Raw genomic sequence first — 21,113 nt, 5'->3', positions numbered from 1 at the left:
TCAAATTATTGACAGATGTATCTGTACACCATTGAGGACATATTTATGAATAAAAATATTGATTTTAGATAATAAAATACCTAAAAAACTACAAATTGTCCCATTAAAGTGCAAGTTTTTGAAAACGACAATGTTACCATCTCCATGTAAACTACAAAAAAACTAATTTGTGAAAACGGTGACGTCATGTCCATTGGTATGATGTGTTTAGTCTATGTGTGTAGTGTTTCTTTACAAAGTGACATGGCCAACTAACTACTGGCCTGGCATAACAATGTTTTTAGTCGTTTTCCCATTTTGATAATGTTGTCGCCTGTACACAAAAAACACAAACCTTTCCAGTTTTAGTACATTGCAGTAGTGTAAACGTACGCTTAGATTGACACAATGCTTTCTGGGATTGCATTCTCTGCAAAGTATATGCATAATCCTTTTTTTTTTTGCGTTTATACAGCCAACATATGGAATGTTGTGAATCTTCCAATATATTTTTCTACAAGTGGTCTGTCTTATATTCCTTATACTCTCTCTCTGCTGCCTTTGTATCGGTAACTCACCTACGATGACTTAAAATGCTATCTAGGTAGGCAGCTCACCAGGTTTTTGGAACAGAACTACTGTATTCCAATGACATGGAGATTCTGTGAAAGAGCTATGTATTTCAATGCATATACTGTATGCTGCGTATACTTTGAAGTCTCGGGTACTTGGAGAGCAGTGCATCAAACTAAATAAATAAATATTCACACAGACAAATAAAGTGGCTGCGAGTGTTTGAAGTGCTAACTCCTCGGCTCCTGCTTATCTGGGCTGTAGTATTACTGCGCTCTAATCCATCTCTGTAGTGAAGCCTACTCGCAGGCAGTCGCCGGACACACACACAGACTTCCAAAATCCTTCACTAATACTTCTCTCTGTCGGTGTGTGGATAACTCAGTGTATCACCATCACCATTACACACAAACACCTCTCTCAAAAAATGCACACAGACCAGCAATGTTGGCAGAAAGAATTGTGTTGAAACTCTATATGATCAAGCTGTATTTCTATACAATATACTGAAACCACACACAAGCCAAAACCTAGTGAGCTTAGCCTAACATGGCACCTCATAAATAATTGATGTGGAACGCTCTACATAGGCTGAAAATCAGTACGCACGTCCCAAACAAGCACACAAGAGATGTGACTCACAATTAATTTCAAAATTTTGATATTAGCATGTTGCTTTATGTTTTACAATATTTTAATACGCATAAAAAAATTAACATATATGGTTTTTAATTAGATTGAGCTCTTTTTTTATTGACACTTTGCAATACTGAATAAAATATATTTATAATATTATTTAGATTATCTTGTCACAGGACTGCCTTTATTTAAATAATAATAATTTTCAAGATCCTTTTTTGTTGGATTAATTCATTTTTGGTACAAAATGTAAAAACAAACAAAAACCTTCAGCATACTATTTTAAATGCATGCTTTGGAACACACAAACTGTAATCTACGGCTACTAAATGGAATGAACAGTATAATTAACACATAAAACAAAAGAATAGTGCAATAAAATAAAATAAAATCCAACTTGAAAGAGAGAACAGGAAGTGATTGGGAACATAAATTGATAAAACACAGTATAACATTTTAATTATTTATAAGCAGTGTTTCATTAGTTAATTATTATTTATTTTATCAATGTTCACTATTGTTACTTTAATTTATTTTACACTGCTTTAGCAATCAAAAATAAATCTTATTTAAATGCAGTTTCTGTGTCAATTCAATTAAATGCCAATAAAAAGAAATTAAAAATGAACTGAGAAAAATTCTTCATTCTTTTACAGTAGGTTAATATTCCGTACATGTCCTTCATCAACTACACGGACATCATACCAAACAAGAGACTACAGAGAATCGATCCAGATTATGCCATGGAGTACAGTCCCACATTACAGCTGTCACCTGTCATTAGCACCTCTACCTGAGGCCATCCCTCTGTCTATGAATGCATTAGCTATATCAACACTATATTATTCTCTTTCATTCACCCTCACATGAAAGGTCCAACGCTGACCAGCAGCATATCAATAAGGCCATACTGGACAGAGCTTGCTATTATTCTGCTGATGTGAGTCAGTGGGGAGAGTGTGGTGTGGAGGGCCCTGGGGGCTCATGTCTTGTCAGAGGCAGAAAGGGGTTTCATGAACCATGGGGATGCCAAGACCTGCATACAAACTAGCCTAGCGCATACTGCCTCTGTCACATCGTGAGGTTACAGCGCACAGGCCCGGGATTCAACGAGAGACAGTGAATCTTCAAGAAGAGGAGATTATTTCTACATTAGAATACTGGAGATTTTATAAACATATGGTAATTGCATTCATTTTGTATGATAAATAATGAACCAGATAAAACAGTTCCTTCCAAAATCACCATTTAATCTATAGATTTGTTTTAATAACCTGTGCAAATGGTTAAAAAGTAGGCCTACCTGTGCAAACGTAACTATACTTTCTCCCAGAATGAACTAAAACTCCCACATCTCTCAGCCTCTGACATTGTGATGCAAATGTGTATAAATGGGCTAATAAGGCACAAAGGGTTTTGGGTTAAAATTGCATCAGGGTGAGATTGAGAGAGGACATGAGAGAGTGAAACGCGACTGTCAGAAAGAATATTACTTAACACAGATTAGCATACATTAAATATGAAAAACGGGAGAGGTTTGACACCACATAGGCTTGAAGTAGAGATAAGAAAACCGAGACGGAAGAGAAAAAAGGAAATAAAGATGATAATGCGGGCAGATGAAAATTTTTGTACGTCCAAATGTGTCTGAGACAGAAACCAAGAGTAATGACAGGATAGTGCTGCCCACAGGAAAGATAAATCGCAAAAGACATCTCAATTGTTTCTCATAGAGAAGAAGAAAATTAAAAGGTCTTCTACTTCCTCCCAAGAAAAAAAAAGAACCCTGTTTTTTAAGTCTCCCATTTGTCTTCTGCAATCTCAATAATGTCTCAGACTGTGAAACCATAGAAAAAGAGTTATGTCCGGGCCATTATCGTCAAAGATGATTGACAATTAGCATACAGTTTGGATTGGCGCTCTGTTTCTGTTATAGGCAAGAACTAGTGGGCAACCTAGGATGGATAAGAGCAGGGAGAGCAGCGATAACCCCCCTTAGGGTAAACAGTACAGAACCAACATGAATGTATTGCAGTTATTATTAATGTTCAATAATTTAATGTACACCATGATTCAAGAAAAATTTGTCTGATTTGAAGAGGAAAATCAGAAGGCCAAACCCTGACTGGATAAGAGGAGGAGCTGGGGATGGAGGAAGGTAATTAGCTCCTGAGCAACACGATAAAGGTGCTGATAATACTGAATGTTTATTATATATAGGGATGCTGTGATAGGCGTCGTCAGAGCCCGTCTACGGAGAGCCTGGTCACTCCCTATTAAGTCCTATTGTACCGAATTTTGGCTGTAGTTCCAAAAGATTTCCACTGGGGGCGATCGCCCATGAGTGCAAAATGGGAGTCTATGGAGCTAGCAACTAAATTTGTCTCTTTCACCCGATTGCCGTTAAGAAATCTCAGATTTTATTGTAGGTTTTGCAAGTTCAACATAGGTTATAGGTCGAAAGTTGAATGAACGATGTCCTTCAAATTTCTTACAGGTTGAGTTGTTGTTGCCCATTACACGCTAGCATTCTGCTAATGAACGCTGATTGGTCAGTGAAGGACTGATTACGACCAGAGATACCGCTTGATGGCATCGTGGAATCCGAAGTGGGACCAGAATGTGTGTGTGTATTTTCGGCATGGTCTTTTAAAACAACAAAACAAAAACTCTTTTAGCACGTGTATTTACCTGTGTCAGCTGTGTTGTCAATGCCTCGAGAGAAAAGAATCGTGAGTGACTGAAGGATTGCCGTAAAGCAGTATCTCTGGTCGTTCGATGTGTATGACGTCATTGACATTTTAAAAGACCTTTTAAAGCAAAAAAGTGCCTCTAAAATCTAACACCCAGCAATGAGTAATTTCTTTGCATCTCCTTTCGAATACAACATTCAAATTTCTAGACAAAATATTATGTCCTGAGAAAAGTGGATTTTGAGGGGTATAGCTCCATAGACCTCCATTCATTCTGCACTCGTCCTGTGAGCGCCCTCATATGGAACCAGAGTGGAACTGCAACCAGTTCAGAAGCCGGAAGTTTACTGAGAGTGAAAGTTCTCCCCTTATTAGACATTCTCTGGCGTCGTATTCCAATAGGTAGACGTGTATCAGCTGAGAGTCAGCTGATGAGAGCTTGACTGACATGATGACTGCCAGAACTAACGCTATGCATATAATTCGCAGTAAAATCTGTTGTCAGTTCACCTTTTAGTGCTTAATGCCGTTCTGTACACACACAGTTCATTAATTTACAGGAGTGATAACCACATTTTACAACCAAATTGACTCCTGAAAAATGCTCGGAGTGACAAACACATTTACAAAACTTCTACACAGTGTGTACAGAATCGAACTGAACAGCTAGTTGTTAATGGTGTATTCAAACGCGCATCATCAGAGATCTCTCTTCTGTATGTGCACGGTGCAAGAAAACCACAGGGAAAGCGCTATGAGCTTCGACTCATTCGTGTTTCCAGATCTTGCAAGAAAATAAGACATGCAGCGGACAAGAATAAGCCCATAATAAAATTAGATAAATCCAAGTGTTTCATATCCAAAACAAGACCAAAATATCTTACTGTACTTAAACAATTGTCTCTTTATTTATTTGTCTAAATTAAATTTAAGAGAAACATCTATGAAGAGATTAATAATTAAACTACATTTAGATTTCCTTGCAAGGCGGGAAAAGAACAGTGTTTAAGTTGTGAACGAAAGTTTAGGTTTCAGGCTCTGGATCTATATAAAAGGAAGCCTCATCTTTATGCAAAAATGTCAAACCAATCACAATTCAGTAAGTAAATAAGTCAGGGACGTGCACAGGGGGGTTGCTCAGGTTGCCCATATGCCCTTCTCGACTCAAGTTGCCCTTCCGAGAAAAAAAAAAATCGTACAATGGCTGCAGAATTTCACATAGGCCTAGATACATTTTTTATTTTATTTTTTTTAAATCGCAAAGCCTCATTCACTTCCATTCGTGCACCGAACTTGAAAGTCAGTAAGGGAAGGGCAAACTGTTTACGTGGCTGCAGCGCTGCACGCGACCGGTGCGTAAGACCCCACAAATTACTTAAGGCCCCGCCTCCATCTCGTGTCATAGCGTGTCAATTAATGTGCACAACATCCATGACAAAATGAAGCGAAACTATCCTTCTGGTCACGAAAAGAGGAAGAAGAAAAAACCCATGAGAGTGAATTGCGTGAACGTCTCTGGTTACTTGCGTAACCTATGTTCTCTGAATAGGGAACGAGACGCTGCGGAAAGCGCAGTGGGATATTCTCTGAATGTGCCGATTGTCTGAAGCCTTATAGAATCACGCCAATTCATTGGCTGATGGCGTCCGCGCGATATGGCTCCGCCCCGACGCTCTTACGTCGCATCATTACATATTCGCGCGCGCGCCATCTGCTCCTCAGATTTCTCTGCCGAAAAGAAACTGTCAGCAGCGCGAGGAGCTTGGCCGCTAACGCAGCGTCTCGTTCCCTATTCAGAGAACATAGGTTACGCAAGTAACCAGAGACGTTCTCTTTCATAGGTTCACTCAACGCTGCGGAAAGCGCAGTGGGAACGGACTACCAAACTCGCCAAGCCAGAGCGCTTTTATAACTGGTAGATAAAAGAAACAACGACCGAAATGAGTTCAAACAGAAAGAACCTGGGAACCCGGGGTCATGTCAAGATCCAAGCTATAGAACCTTACAAAAGTGTGCGGAGAGGACCAGCCTGCCGCAACACAAATATCCCCCAAAAGTGCTCCTCTGAAAAGAGCTTGAGAAGATGCTACACTTCTGGTGGAATGTGCTTTAATGCTAAGAGGTGAAGGCAAGCCACGCACCTCGTAAGCCAACGAGATAGCCTCTGTGACCCAGTGAGAAATCCTCTGCTTTGATGCAGCAAGCCCACGGCGGCTAGCACCGAAGCAAACCAGAAGCTGGTTAGATTTCCTCCAACCGCCTGAGCGGTCTACATATATCTTAAGAGAACGAACTGGGCAGAGCAAGTTAAGCTTCCTATCTTCCTCAGACGAAAATGGAGGAGGGTGGAAAGCGTTAAGGTTAACTACCTGTGAGCGGAAAGTTGAGGAAAGAACCTTGGGGACATACCCTGGTCTCGGCCTCAAGGAAACTTTGACCAGGCCAGGGGCAAAGTCCAAGCAAGACTCGCTAATAGAAAGAGCTTGTAAATCTCCCACCCGCTTTAATTAGGACAAAGCTAACAAAAGAGAAACCTTGAGAGTCAGAATCCTCTCCGGAGCTGACTCCAAGGGCTCAAAGGGGGCTTTCGTCAAACCCTCTAAGACAACAGAAAGATCCCATGGGGGAACTCTAGGGGAGCGAGCCGGTTTCAGGCGCTTCACCCCACGCATGAAGGCAGAAACTAACCTTAATTTGCCCAGGGGAATCTCATCCGATTCCCTATGCGCTGCAATAGCCGCGACATAAACTCTGAGAGTGGTAGCGGCTGCTCCAGCAGCAAACTTCTCCTGCAGGAATTCCAGTACTGAACCAGCAGGGCAGTTAACTGGGCTCCTATCATGTGCTAAGCACCAAGTCTCAAACACCCTCCATTTGGAAGAATATAATCTCCTTGTAGAAGGGGCTCTAGCACTCGCAATGGTCTCCTGAACGTCAGTTGGGAGACCAGAGCTTAATGCCGACAGCCTCTGATCGGCCAAACGAACAGCTTCCAAATGTCTGGGCGAGGATGCCATATCCTGCCCTGTAGCTGGGACAGAAGATCTTCCCTGACCGGGATCCTCCAGGGGGAAGATTCCAGTAGAGGAATTAGCTCCGAAAACCATGGCTGAGATGGCCAGAACGGAGCTACCAGGAGGAGGCGGACTCCGCTCTCTCTCACTCTGGCCAAGACCGCCTGGATCAGTTTGATGGGCGGGAAGGCATAGAGTTTCTGCGTTGGCCAAGGGTGAGCGAACGCATCTATCCCCAATGGGGCCGGGGGACTCAGGGAGAACCAAAGCGGGCATTGGGACGACTCTTGAGATGCAAAGAGGTCCACCTCCGCCTCTCCAAAAACCTCCCAGATCAGGGCCATCGTCTGGCGGTTCAACATCCATTCCCCCGATCTGAGTTTCTGTCTCGACAGAAAATCTGCCGCGAGGTTCAGAACCCCTGGGACATGAACCGCTCTTAGAGATAGGAATCTGCTCTGAGACCACAGGAGAAGGTGACGCGCATGCCTGTCTAGGGTGCGCGACCGAGAACCTCCCTGCCGGTTCACATGAGACACCACTGCCATGTTGTCTGTTCTGACAATGACATGGTGACCCTCCAGAAGAGGGAGGAAATGATGCAGAGCCAGAAAAACGGCTCTTAACTCCAGGCAATTTATGTGCCAAGAGAGAGCCTCTCCGGTCCAGACCCCACACGCTGGTCTGCCCTCGAAAACTGCTCCCCAGCCGGTGAGAGAGGCATCCGTCGTAATCATCTGGCGACGAGATACCGCACCCATGCTGATCCCTTTCCGAAGAAAAAGAGGGTCCCGCCAAACTGACAGGGCTCGAAAGCAACTGCGCGATACCTTCAGTAGGCGAAGGGTTGACCCGGAGGGTCGAACCCCTGAGAGTTTCACCCACCACATGAAGGGTCTCATGTGGAGTAGGCCCAGCGGTAGCACGGAGGAGGCCGCGGCCATAAGGCCCAGCATCCTGCGGCAGGTGCCCACAGACACATGATGGCCTAGCAAAAAACGAGCCAAGCATGTCATCAGGCTGGAAATCCGTGCAGGGGCCAAGCGGGCCTGCATGAGAACGGAATCCATGTGCACCCCCAAGAAAACGGTGCTTTGAGCCGGAGCAAGAACACTCTTCTCCGAGTTCAACCTCAAACCGAGAGACTGGATATGACTCAGAACGATGTCTCTGTGGTGGGCCACTAGGTTCCTGGACTGGGCTAAAATGAGCCAATCGTCTAGGTAATTTAGAACACGGATGCCCTGGAGCCGCAATGGGGCCAGAGCTGCATCCATGCACTTTGTAAATGTCCTCGGGGCCAGAGATAGGCCGAAGGGAAGGACCCTGTACTGGAACGCCCTTCCTCCAACGGCGAACCTGAGGAACTGCCTGTGTCGCTGTACAACCTGGATGTGAAAATAAGCATCCTTTAGGTCTATCGTCACGAACCAATCCCCTGGCCGAATCTGAGATATGATAGCTTTCAGCGTCAACATTTTGAATTTCCCTTTGTAAAGGGCGAAGTTCAGTCGGCGGAGGTCCAGTATGGGACGCAAACCGCCGCCCTTCTTCGGGACCAGGAAGTAACGGCTGTAAAAGCCCCGCTCGGTTTCCCCTGGAGTAATCTCCTCTATTGCTCCTTTGAGAAGGAGGGAAGAGATTTCCTGCTGAAGTACAGAAGCCTGAGTGGCGCTGTCTACTACAGTAGGAAACACCCCGTTGAAACAGGGGGGATTGCGGCAAAACTGAAGAGTGTAGCCGAACCGAATTGTGCGAAGAACCCAAGACGATACCCCTGGTAAGCGCTCCCACTCTGGAAGGAAATGTGATAGAGGAGGAGGGATGTTGTAATGCAGACGACATACCTGAGTGAGGGTGCCGTGCTGACGCTCCTGGAGTAAAGAGGTTGACTGTGCAGGAGGGCCATCGGCGTCCTGGCACGTGATGGGAGGCATCGATGCTGGGGTCATGGTGACCAGATCCGCCTGCTCCGGAGGAAAACGGAAAGTGCCTCCGAGGATGCGGCCGGTAGTTATAGAGAGTGTGGGGGGTGAGGGGAGAAAGCAGAAAGCGTTCCCTTCCTCCCGCACCAGACTGAGTAGAGAAGGTGAAATATGACCTGCACTTCGAGACACTCTGAGTGGCGAAGGTGACAGGGCAAGGAAAGGAGAGCTGGGAGGTGGGCAGAAACGCTTGTGCGGTCTGACCCAACCTTGAGGAAGCAGAGGAGCTCTCCTTTTTCTGACCGGAAGGTCAGGAACGGCTCTGGGCCGCCGGAGCAGTCGGTTTGTCGGACCGCCTCAACTGGAGGCGCTTGTGAGGCCGTTGACAGGGAAACGGGCGACCGCGGGCTCCCCAAACCGTGGTAGGTGGGAGATGCCCTGGTTCGCTTCTTCTGGAAGAGAAATCCGGTCTATGAGAGGGACGTTCTCTGGGTCGCACCGGGGCGGGAGCAGAAGGTTCCCTAGCCCTCCTGGGCATGAACTGTCTGAACGCGGCCGATTGGGATTTGGAGGAGCGGAATTTCTCAACCACTGTGTTGACCGCCTCACCAAACAACCCCGTTTGAGAAATGGGGGCGTCCAAGAGGAAAACCTTCTCTTTGTCACGGATCTCCGTGAGATTAAGCCACAAGTGGCGCTCCACCGCAACAGAACCAGCCATAGAGCGACCTATAGCGCGTGCGGTATGCTTGGTGGCTCTTAAGGCTAAATCCGTAGCCTTACGAAGCTCCTTGACCGCTTCAGGAATCACGCCGTCGCCCTCGTCCATTTCCTTCAGGACGTCCACCTGGTAGGCCTGGAGAATGGCCATAGTGTGCAGGGTCATGCCTGCCTGCCCAGCCGCCATGTAGGATTTCCCAATGAGAGAGGAAGTAGTCCTACATGCTTTAGAAGGGAGGAGGGGGCGCGATTTCCAGGACGGCGCAGACGACGGAGCAAGATGGTCGGCTAAAGTTTCCTCAATCGCCGGAATGGCTGAATAGCCCTGTTCCACAGAGCCTACCAGGTTGGTGAAATCAGCAGCAGCCGCATTAGTGAGGCGCGAAGAAAAAGGCTGCTTCCAGGATCTGGAAATCTCATGATGCAGATCACTGAAAAATGGCAGCTTCCTCCGTTGAGGCCTAGAATTAGGGCCACTGAGAAGCCTTTCGTCGAGTTTCGACGACTGAGACTCACGTGGCTCGTCGGGCCAATCAATAGTGAGCTTCTCCGTAGCGCGCGAAAGCACGTCAACGAGCTCAGCATAGGCCGCAGTAGGCCGCGCTTCCTGGCCGCTCGGCGGGATAACCTCGTCGGCGAGAGTAGGCCCGAAATCCTCGGAGTCGGAAGCCTCGGTAAAAAGTATATCCTCCAGCCCGAAAGAAACCGCGTCGCGTGCTCCCGGGCTGGGGCGCAAATAATCGTGTGAAAATTCGACTGGCATGCCTCGCGCGTGCCGAGGGGAGGGAGGGAGAGAAAGAGCGGGGCTCGTCTGCTCGAACTCCACATCCTCAAGCTCTACATCCGAACCCCATGTCGCGGATCCTCGAGAGGCCTCGGGAGCGCGACAGGGGGAGACGAATGATTCCCTCTCAAAGACCGCGAGCCGCGATTTAAGGGTTTTGAGCAACAAATTTTCACAGAATTTGCATTTAGACGATCCTATAACTGCCTCACGTGCATGTGAAAAACCCAAACACTTAACGCACTTACTGTGTGGGTTGTCGTTAGCGATGTAACGAGCACATGGCGGAGTACAGCGTCTGAAATCCATGGCAACTTCACCGTAAGGAGAAACAGAGTTCCGCTTGAACAGTCGCAGAAGCGCCGAGAATAATCCAGATGTATTTGTAGCTCAGAAAAATCACGAGCGAAGGGCAACGTGACCGCTTCGCTCTGAAGGTAGAGAAATCTGAGGAGCAGATGGCGCGCGCGTATGGCAAGCCGTTTTAACTTTTATTCATTTCCAGGATATGAATTCTTGATATCAACAATTCAATTTTAACTAGTTAAAATTATAGTTATTGATATCAGGAATTAGATTTATACTAGTAACAATGGCAATTTTTGATATCAGAAATTACATTTCCACTACTAACAATGCTAATTCTTGATATCAACAATCACATTTTTACTAATTAAAATGCTCATTCTAGATATCAAGAATTGTATTTCAACTAGTAAAAACTATAATTCTTGATATCTGTAATTGTATTTTCACTAGTGAAATGTCACCATAGGCTGCCATTCAAAATCAATTGTTGATATCAATAATTGATTTCTTACTAGTTGCAATTCCAATTTCACATATCAGAAATACAATTCTTACTAGTAAAAACCTTTATTTTTGATATCAAGAATTCAATTGTCACTAGTTGAAATGTATATTCTTGATATCAACAATTGAATTGCTACTAGTAACAATGTTCATTTTTGATATCAATAATTCCATTTTCACTAGTGACTATGTTAATTTCTGATATCATGAATGTGATTGTTACTAGTAAGAAAGCCATTTTAGATATCTGAAATAATATTGATATCAGAAATACATTTTCAGATATCAAAAATTAAAGTTTTTACTAGTAGCAATTAAATTGTTGATATCAAGAATAGACATTTCAACTAGTGACAATTGAATTATTGATATCAGGAATTCACATTCTTACTAGTAACAATGTAATTATTGATATGAAAAATTATATTTCTACTAGTAAGAAATCAATTGTTGATATCAACAATTAATTTTGAATGGCAGCCTATGGTGACATTTCACTAGTGAAAATACAATTACAGATATCAAGAATTCAATTGTTGATATCAAGAATCTAATTGTTGATATCAAGAATTAAATTGTTGATATCAATAATTAAATTGTTGATATCAAAAATGTAATTGTTGATATCAAAAATTGAATTGTTGATATCAAAATTTGAATTGTTGATATCAACAATTCATATCCTGGAAATGAATAAAAGTTAAAACGGCTTGCCATACGCGCGCGAATATGTAATGATGCGACGTAAGAGCGTCGGGGCGGAACCATATCGCGCGGACGCCATCAGCCAATGAATTGGCGTGATTCTATAAGGCTTCAGACAATCGGCACATTCAGAGAATATCCCACTGCGCTTTCCGCAGCGTTGAGTGAACCTATGAAAGAGAACAACAATCAGGTAAACTTGTGTTCTCTCCTCTCTAAGTTTGATGTCAGCAAAGTTTGATGTTTTTCGGTCTTGCTAACCTAGCTGGGCAGGCAGTGCATCTCTTGCATCACTTTGTGCCTGACAAAAGTGAGAGTAAAATAAAAAAAATATTACGTTTGTTTTTGATAAACGACAAAGTGCAACGGTGTTTGTTTAATGCAGCTCGGAAAACATAACCGCGTCGCGTGTGTTATCGTGCGTTCATATGCGCGTGCACGAAATGAAACTCGCATTTTTCAAGCAGAAATATGTGGAGACCAGACATACTGTACAATACATGCACGTGAATGATGGCACTCCCAATCAAAGTCACATTTATAAAACAAGAAACTGATGATCTAGTCTCAGTGTAGTTAAAAACTCTAAACAACTGCACTAATTATGCAAGATAGAAAGCAATGTATTGACAATTTGACATTGATTGACTATTGATTTATAGGCTATATTGAATTTAAAATGTTGATTAGCTGGACATACTGGTCAATATGGATGCACATCCCTCAGTAAATAATAACCATAAATCAAGAATTGCTTCAACATGCATAATAATAAATCGATTTAGCAGTCGATTCTGTTGCCTACCGGAATTCCTGTTCCCTTTACGCAATCATACCTCAAATCATGCGTAGTTGCCCGTAGCCTACCATCAGAACTGAATACGATCAAGAAGCACAACTGAATGTACAGGAAGCCCTTTTTTCAGGTCAGAGCAACTGCCCCTCATAATTCCTGTGCACGTCCCTGAAATAAGTGTTAGAAAGAAGACCAATAGCAATTCTATATAAATATCTCAATGACATCATGAGTGTGTCACGTACATTATGAATGTATGAATGGAAGTCAATGGGAGATATTCAAACTTTTTATCAAGCATAACATTTACCAATTAAAAAAGAATCTATACAGAATAAATTTTTTAATTGTAGTCATTGTACATTATGTCAAAAGATTTAGGCTAAATTAGTTGCAGAAGTTTAATATTAAGTTTAGGAGTTTAGAACAAACTAATTGTTTGAAGAATATCTACACTACTGTGTAATGTAATGAAACATAATTGTGAACTCATTAAAACTCATGAGCTATGAAAGAGCAACCTGTGAGCAATAAAATGTTCCTGTGGCTGAGAAAACAATCAAGAAAGGGGACACATGCATGCATAAGGGAAACATATTTACAAAGCAAATCCCAAAAGGGCCAAAGCAAACAAGAATAAAACAGCAAGATGAGAAAAAAAATCTTTTCCATGGTCACCAGCAGCAACATTCCCTCATATCACAATTACTACCACCTCTCTGTCTGTCTTTCTCTATCTGTCTCTCTCCTTGTCATCAGCCGGTGGTTATTAATGACCCCTGCACCGCTCTGTGACCACCCCATTTATAAAACTCACCGTTTTAATCTCTCTCAGTGTGTGTTACTCCTCCGCGCTCCCTCAGCCTCCAAACACACTCATACATTCAGTGGCTGACACCTTTCTGGAGGATTGAGAATGCAATGGCCAGTACTTACAGTTCAGGCACCTGCCCAAAACTGAGAACACTTCCTCATATTTACACACCATCCTTCTCTCTCTCTCTTTCTGTCAGATGCTTACCCACTTATACGACTCATCCACAATGTTCCTTAAAGTCTTTTATGGTTTCCCTGCTTTTTAAAACTTGATTGACGTGTTAATGCACATTAAAAATGGGCTGTGTTAAGATCCTTTAAAATTACTCATTTAAAAATTAAGAAATTTAAAATTTAAAATTATGAAAAAAAGAATAAACATAGTGAGGTTAATGCTTAAAACAAGACAAAAATGTACTAGTTTATTTTAACATACTCAGAAATATTCTCATACTACCATTCAAAAGCTCATTGTCAAAAGCTTAGGCTTTTTTACGAAGAAATTAATATTTGTTTTCAGAAAGAAAGGTTTTAAATTGATCGAAACTGACAGTAAAGACATTTAAAATGTTATGAAAATCTTTTACAAATAAATGCTGTTCCTGTGAACTTTATAGAATTTTTTGTTTAAAAAAAATTAAAGGGATATTTCACCCAAAAACAAAATTTTCTGTTAATTTACTCACCCTCAGGACATCCAAGTGTGTGTGTTTTTTTCTTCAGTAGAACAGTACAGATGATGTTTAGCTGAAACCGTGGTCATTAGTGATTCATATAATGCAAGTCAGTCACTTCAAGAGTCACAAAACATATACAGGCAAAACAGAATTAATACCCGTGGCTCCTGATGTTGCTTTGAGGTCTTATGAAGCAAAGCAATCAGTCTGTGCAAAAGACTGAACATCATTTACAACATTATTACCTGTAATCCAGCCTGGGCAAACAGTCCTGAGTATATGCAGGAACTCAAACGTTGGGAATCTGTGAAAGGTCAATCTTCCCGATTGGGATCGCGCAAGCCAACATAATCTTGGCATCCAGGATAAGCACAACTAAGTACCATTTTGATGACTAATACAATACACGTGTAAACAAACACAGCGTCAGCTCACATGCGAGATTCTCCGCGCATGTGTGATAATGTGACGGGAAGCTTGCACTCCAGACTCTCATGAACACGCTCAGTAATAATGTTGGACATAAAGTTTCACTTCAGAAAACCTCAATGTATCCTCAGGAGCCAAGTTTATTAATTCTGTTTAGCCTGTACTGTATTTGTTTTTTTGACTCTTGAAGTCATGGTAGCCATTAACTTGCATTATATGAATCACCAATGACCACGGTTTCTGTTAAACCAGTTCTTTACTGTTCTACTGAAGAGAAAAAGACACCTACATCTTGGATGGTGAGTAAAACTTCATTTTTGGGGGGACCATCACTTTAAGCTTTTTCAACACTGAAAATTATAAGAAATGTTTCTTGAGCAGCAAATCAGCAAATTAGAATGATTTTTGAAGGATCATGTGACACTGAAGAGAGTGGATTCTTTGACATCAAATAATAATAAATTACATTTTAAAACATATTAAAACAACAAACATTTACTATAAATTGTAATACTATTTCACTTCATTACTGTTTTTACAGTAACTTTGGTAAAAGACACTTATTAAAAAAAAAAATCTTACCAAACTCAAACTTTTTAACAAATGCTGTGATATTCGTGCCAAAACAAGAAAAAAAAACTATTTGCTAACTGGCTAAGAAAAGAAATTTTTTTTTGTTTTTTTTGCCAACGAGTCAGGCATGATTTTACTTCTCCAGTAAATGTATCTTGCATTAAGGATGTTATTTTTTCTGCAAGTCCACTTAGTCTTCATTTCTTCGGGTCAAGCTTTTGGCCCTTCCAGCTCAGCTAACATTGAAAGTTATGCCCCCAGCAAGTTCTCTTTATTAATTGTCAGTGTCTGGCTGGAATCGTGCCACTCATGCCATCCATGCTGCCCCCATCCTCTCCCCCTGGACTAAATCCCTGGCACTGCATGCATTAATTAATGCATATTTCATTTAGCATGCCTGTGCTGTGCAGCATATTGCTTTGCACTCTATTCATTTCCCCAGGGAAATGATGTTATACATCACCCCTCTGCTGGCTCTTCTAATCACACACATATCCAGACGGATCCACACACCTCTGAATTCCCAGGATGACACTGGAACCTCTGATCACCTGAGGCGCTCACAGCCTGAGGGATATTGCCCCATTGCAAAGCACCCCTTCCAGGACATGCTCAGAAAGGCCAGATGGCAGCGATCGCTGGCAAAGAAAGCAACTAACATGCCGCTCGAGAAATCATGCATGCAGCCACTATAAGTGACACCTCTGTTAGCTTCTATATTTGGCATGTTAAAGACGCATACTAATACTACAAAGATGGGTCATTACTGTACAAGATGGATGAGTCACAGAAAATAGCCAATATATGCAAATGATAATACTCTAATTCAATACACAATTTCACATACTAAACTACTGTATATTAGTTGGTAGAGACATTATTTATCGCAATTATAATTAATAATCATAGATATTTAATGAACATGGCAGTCTTATTTCAAGTTGTTGCAACCATTTCATAAAATCAATAAACCATAAGTTTGATTTAGTGCCCAGTAAAAACACTGTTTGTGTTTCTCTGTTTGGGTTCACGGAATATTGAATTGATTAATTTAAGCATATTTTTAATAAATGAGATTTACTATAAAATGCTAATCAGTGCGTAATCTTTAATTTAACACAGGTATCCTTGAAATACACTTGGTTACCATCCCTAGTTTGCTGTAGCTACTCCGAAATACAAAATGTAATCTTACAATTCATTCACATATTAGTGACCTTTAATAAAATTTGGAATTCAAGCAATCACTGCTGATTTGACAACAGTAAAAATAATTCACCTGCATGCCTAACATTGTATCACAGGATAATATTATGTTGAACTTATTTGCATACTTGCACATGCTTAATGACTATCTCTACTGTGCATTATAAATATAGCTTCATAAGATGACCAAAATAAGAGATTATGTCCATTTGTACTTGAAATCCATATCATGAAAGCTATAACTAATCAAACACTGTGCAAAAGTTTTGGGGCATGTTTTTGAAAGATGTCTCTTAAGCTCACCAGGCGGCATATATTTGATTAACAAATGCAGTAAAAACAACAACGTAATGAAATAAAATATATTTTAGAATGTAATTTTTATTATTGTTTTATATTATATTATATTATATTATATCATATTATATTATAATATATTATATTATAATCATTACTCCAGTCTTCGGTGTCACATACATGCTCTTCAGAAATTATTCTAATATGCTGATTTGCTGCTCAAGAAACATTGATTATTATTAACACTTGCTGTTTTTATAATTTTGAGGAAAACTATTTTTTCTAGATTCTTTAATGAATTAGAAATCCATTTATATTATATATAAATGCATCCTTGCAGAATAAATCTCTTTCAAAAAACGAAACTTTCGAACGGTATAGTCAATATATCCATATAATGAATCACATCACGCATAAAGTCTAAAATGTACATATTTAAATTGTGAACATTATATGCAAGCTATTCAAGGTATTAATATCGCAATTGAACGAATGATGATTGTGGTTTGAATGAGGTTTTTAGTTGGTTCTTGAGCTAAAGTTTCTATTTTCCTTTTTTCCCCCAAAATGATATGGGACAACCAGGTCTTAGGGAGCAGATAAAGGACTTGAAACTGTCCCGCAGTGTTCACTCTAGCAGCAACAGCAATGCTAAATCATCTGCAAAGAGAAGCTTTAGATTCGCTGTCATGCTGGGTACACCTGGGAACTCCAGGAACTCCAACTGTAATGCAGGTTTGTCAGGCCTTAAACTTACTTTTACTGTCTGAGTCAAAGATTCATTTCTTTTTGGATTGGTGCTTTGATTCAGAGTTTAATGTGCATTAACAATTATACACAAGTCATATCTGTAAATGCACATAACATAATGGAAATAGGTTGTACACGGGCAGTCTTACACAAGAACAGTCAAAAGTGAAGCCTAAGCAATAAGAAAATATGAACACTCATATATGTCGTCTCAAAGTTCAACAAATTGTGTTAGCTTGAGACGTGGCAATCTGTTTTGTCTAATGGCAGAAGAGGTTTGGGAAACCTATTTGAAAACATTATTTCTGCAATTTCACAAGGGTCACAACAATTGCACACTTCGCCTTAAATGATTAGTGAATTAAATCTAAAATCCACCAATTATTGTTCAGTCTACCTTAAACATATTTTTTCTACAGTTATCTCATTAGTATTCATAGATATTCAAACATTTTTACATTTGAATAGACACTGACACATATAATATCAACATATGGAGAAATACACAGAAATACAAATCCTCTGTTCAAAGGTTCAAAGAATATTGAACAGACAAATAGATTTTAGCGTATTCCTAAAAAGTGAGACTTATTAAATATGCTTAAACTAATCTAACTTATAACTAATTTGATGAACTTAAAAAAAAAATACGTTCATATATCACTACAAACTAAACATGAAACAAATTGTGTGCTGCAAAGACACTTTACATAGAAAGGGGTGATGTTGAATTACTGGCCAATCGATGTTCTACTTTATAAAAAGCCAATTTAACTAATCTATTGCTATCTGAAATGAATAATAGCACCTTCTAATAAAGACTAAAGATAATTAGCGGTGATGTCTCTGCAGTGATTAAAGGGTTTAATCATGTCTTTTTACAAAAACAGCTGTGAGAAACTGCTTGATTTTAGCTATTTCTCCTTTTTTTTTTTTTTTTAACTGCCACATGTTAAGACATGCTTGAATCCCAGGCAAAGCTTATGAGGGGTAAAGAGCACCACTAAAGGTGTTTTTGGCCATGCTATTCACACACTGTACAGCTACAGCCAAACAGATGCTAGCAACTTTCTCAAGTTAAGTGACCACAACCACACACTAACAAGCCTTGCATAAATGGACCAACACTTTTTGTTATTTCTGTGGTACAATGTTTCTGTATAGAACCTGAGGCTCTACCCCATTATATTAAGAAACAGAGAGAATCAAGGCCTCAGTACTAGTCATTAGCAATGCTAGCTGAAATAATGAAGACTCTGTGGGTAACAATACAGGAATCCTGCTGCTGATGATTGAAGCTAGTTATAAGTGCTGTATTGTGGGCTGTGTTTGTGTGTGTGTGTGTGTGTGTGTGTGTGTGTGTGTGTGTGTGTGTGTGTGTGTGTGTGTGTGTGTGTGTGTGTGTGTGTGTGTGTGTGTGTGTGTGTGTGTGTGTGTGTGTGTGTGTGTGTGTGTGTGTGTTTTAGTGAGCATCTCTCAATGCGCACGGCAGCATTTGAAAGCCAATGTCCCTGAACACTGGTCCACATTCTGCATAGATATAGGTTTTTCAGGACACAGACAACAAGAATGCAGAATGTAATTGTAAAATGTAAACAAAAAAAAGTATCATTATAGCAAAATCTTTGTTTTCATTTAAATTATTTCTGCTTGATTTTTCAAATAAAGTAACTTAATTAAAATGGTCAAGAAGTGCAATGAACAAATGCTAAACTAAACCAAGTAACTTTTGATTTTGCTTAAATTAAATTAAACTTAAGATTTATATTCTAGTAAGCAACTGATAAATTAAACTGCACAATAATAGTAAACTGTTATTTCAATATTTTATTTAAAGTCCTCCTGTAGTCAATAATTTTATCCCTTAAAACTCAGCTTTGATCACAAAAATGACACATTTAAAATGCTTCATGCCTTAAAACAGCTTGAATGTAACTCTACACCGGGGCTATTCAATTAATTTGGAATTGGGACCAGTTCTTGAAACTGAGGCAAAAAATGTTTCCAGAGAACATGCATATGATGGTATTTTGACCAGCTAAGAACTCGTGAAGAGCTTATAAAATATGTAAAGGAGTTAAAACAGTGGCAGGAATCCCTCCGTCACACACACAAACGAAGATCTGCTGTGAGGAGATGCGGTTTTGTTGTCTGTACTGAACTGTGACGGGCAACATCATGACAATGCGAGAGAAAAAACAGCTATGGTTGAGCATTCTGTCCTTTTTAGGGTCGCATCTTGTGACATCATGACCTGTTTTTGGTTCTTTAAATGTCTTTGGTCTGTGTTACTGTACATTCAAATTTAATTCAACCGCTTGTTTAGTGCACAACAGGGTTCGGATGGCAGCGTTCACACTTATACAAATGAACCGCACTAGCAGAGCAATCGCATCAGAGTTTGTTTTAATCCAACCAAACATGCCAAGTGTGAACACACCCTTCATTACAGCCAGTCAGCCAACAGAATTAAATAGCTTTTAATGTGGCCAAGTATAAGACTGACAATTGTCTTTCACAATTGAAGAGCGCTCAAATGCTATATGAATACAAGACAATTTCATAGGCCCAAACGTAATTTGGATTATTATTACAAATTCCCAATCACCGTTTGGAAAGAACAAATCCTTTAGAACCAGTGATACACATGCTTTCAGGTGTCCATACGCACCTTTGACGCTCAGCTCAGCGTAGTTGGACACACCAGATCCTCCATCGGAACGAATCACGCAGCGGTAACGGCTGGTGCTCCGCTGTGATGTGTCCGTTACGCTAACGGTGGCGGAGAATCGACGATGGTTAACCACACGGGTTACCATGAGAGACGTGTCTTTACCGTTCCATTGCTGTAAGACAGGAAAATGATCATCCTTACAAAACCTTATAACTGATAAGATGTACACATAATGTTTGAAAGATATTTTACAAGATGGTCCATAGTGTCACATCAAGACAGAGGCACAAGCTCTTATAACATAATGTACACAGTGAGAACTGGTGTTATATCTTCATGTCTCAGAGCTGTTGCACAGGATTGATGGCTTAAGGTCTCCAGCCAAGGGAAAAAGTAATTTTATCCAGGACTTTATGAACACAGACACTGGCTTAGAAAACTTGCTGACAAAAATCTCCAACAAGTTATTAAGTTTCCTCAAGTGATGTGTCTCGGGACCAAGGTTCAAAAACTCCCAATGCACAGACATAATAGAAATTCATAGAGATTTAAAAAACATGTTAAGCATGCATCATCAAACCAGGGCCTTGTCCACACTAATATGTTTTTGTTTGAAAACGCATCTTTTTCTCTTCATTTTGGCCTTCTGTACACACTGAGACAAAGTTTTTGTCCTGCGAAAATAGAGCTTTTTTGAAACCGTTTTCTCAAGTGGATAAATTTAAAAACGCAGTTTTCGCGTGTGGACTGTGAAAACGGAGGTATTAGAAAATAATGACGCATATTTAGTCATGTGAGACATATTAAAAAGATAGATATGTATGTTTATACCGCTATTGTTCCTGTTATGTGCTATTCTCTTTTACACTGTGGCTAAAGATATGTTCCCTTTCAAAAGCTACAATCGAGACTGCGCTGTTAAGCGCATTGGAAATGTCTTTAACGTGACCAGCTGTGAAAATGTGTGCAACACGTCAATGAAATTGACCCAGAAATGTTATAGCCTCGCTATAAATAGATGAGCCACAGCTGCATCAACAGGTCTTTTGT

At 40.7% G+C, this 21,113-nt stretch overlaps 1 protein-coding gene across 7 annotated transcripts in view; it reads right to left on the bottom strand.

Moving 5' to 3' along the window:
• The window catches only part of ptprt (protein tyrosine phosphatase receptor type T), a 316,287-nt gene that overhangs the window by 194,797 nt on the left and 100,377 nt on the right, over positions 1-21,113 (bottom strand). For all 7 annotated transcript variants that reach the window (XM_077197876.1, XM_077197874.1, XM_077197875.1 and 4 more), the window contains exon 6: positions 20,061-20,235. In XM_077197876.1, coding sequence (XP_077053991.1) covers positions 20,061-20,235 — 175 coding nt within the window. The remainder of the gene's footprint in view (positions 1-20,060; positions 20,236-21,113) is intronic.

This window comes from Siphateles boraxobius, unplaced genomic scaffold, assembly GCF_051911475.1.
Source record: "Siphateles boraxobius isolate OS27281-9 unplaced genomic scaffold, OSU_SipBor_1 41, whole genome shotgun sequence".
Classification (NCBI taxonomy): domain Eukaryota; kingdom Metazoa; phylum Chordata; class Actinopteri; order Cypriniformes; family Leuciscidae; genus Siphateles; species Siphateles boraxobius.
The sequence above is the reverse complement of the archived record's forward strand: the minus strand, read 5'-3'. Positions and strand labels throughout refer to the sequence as shown.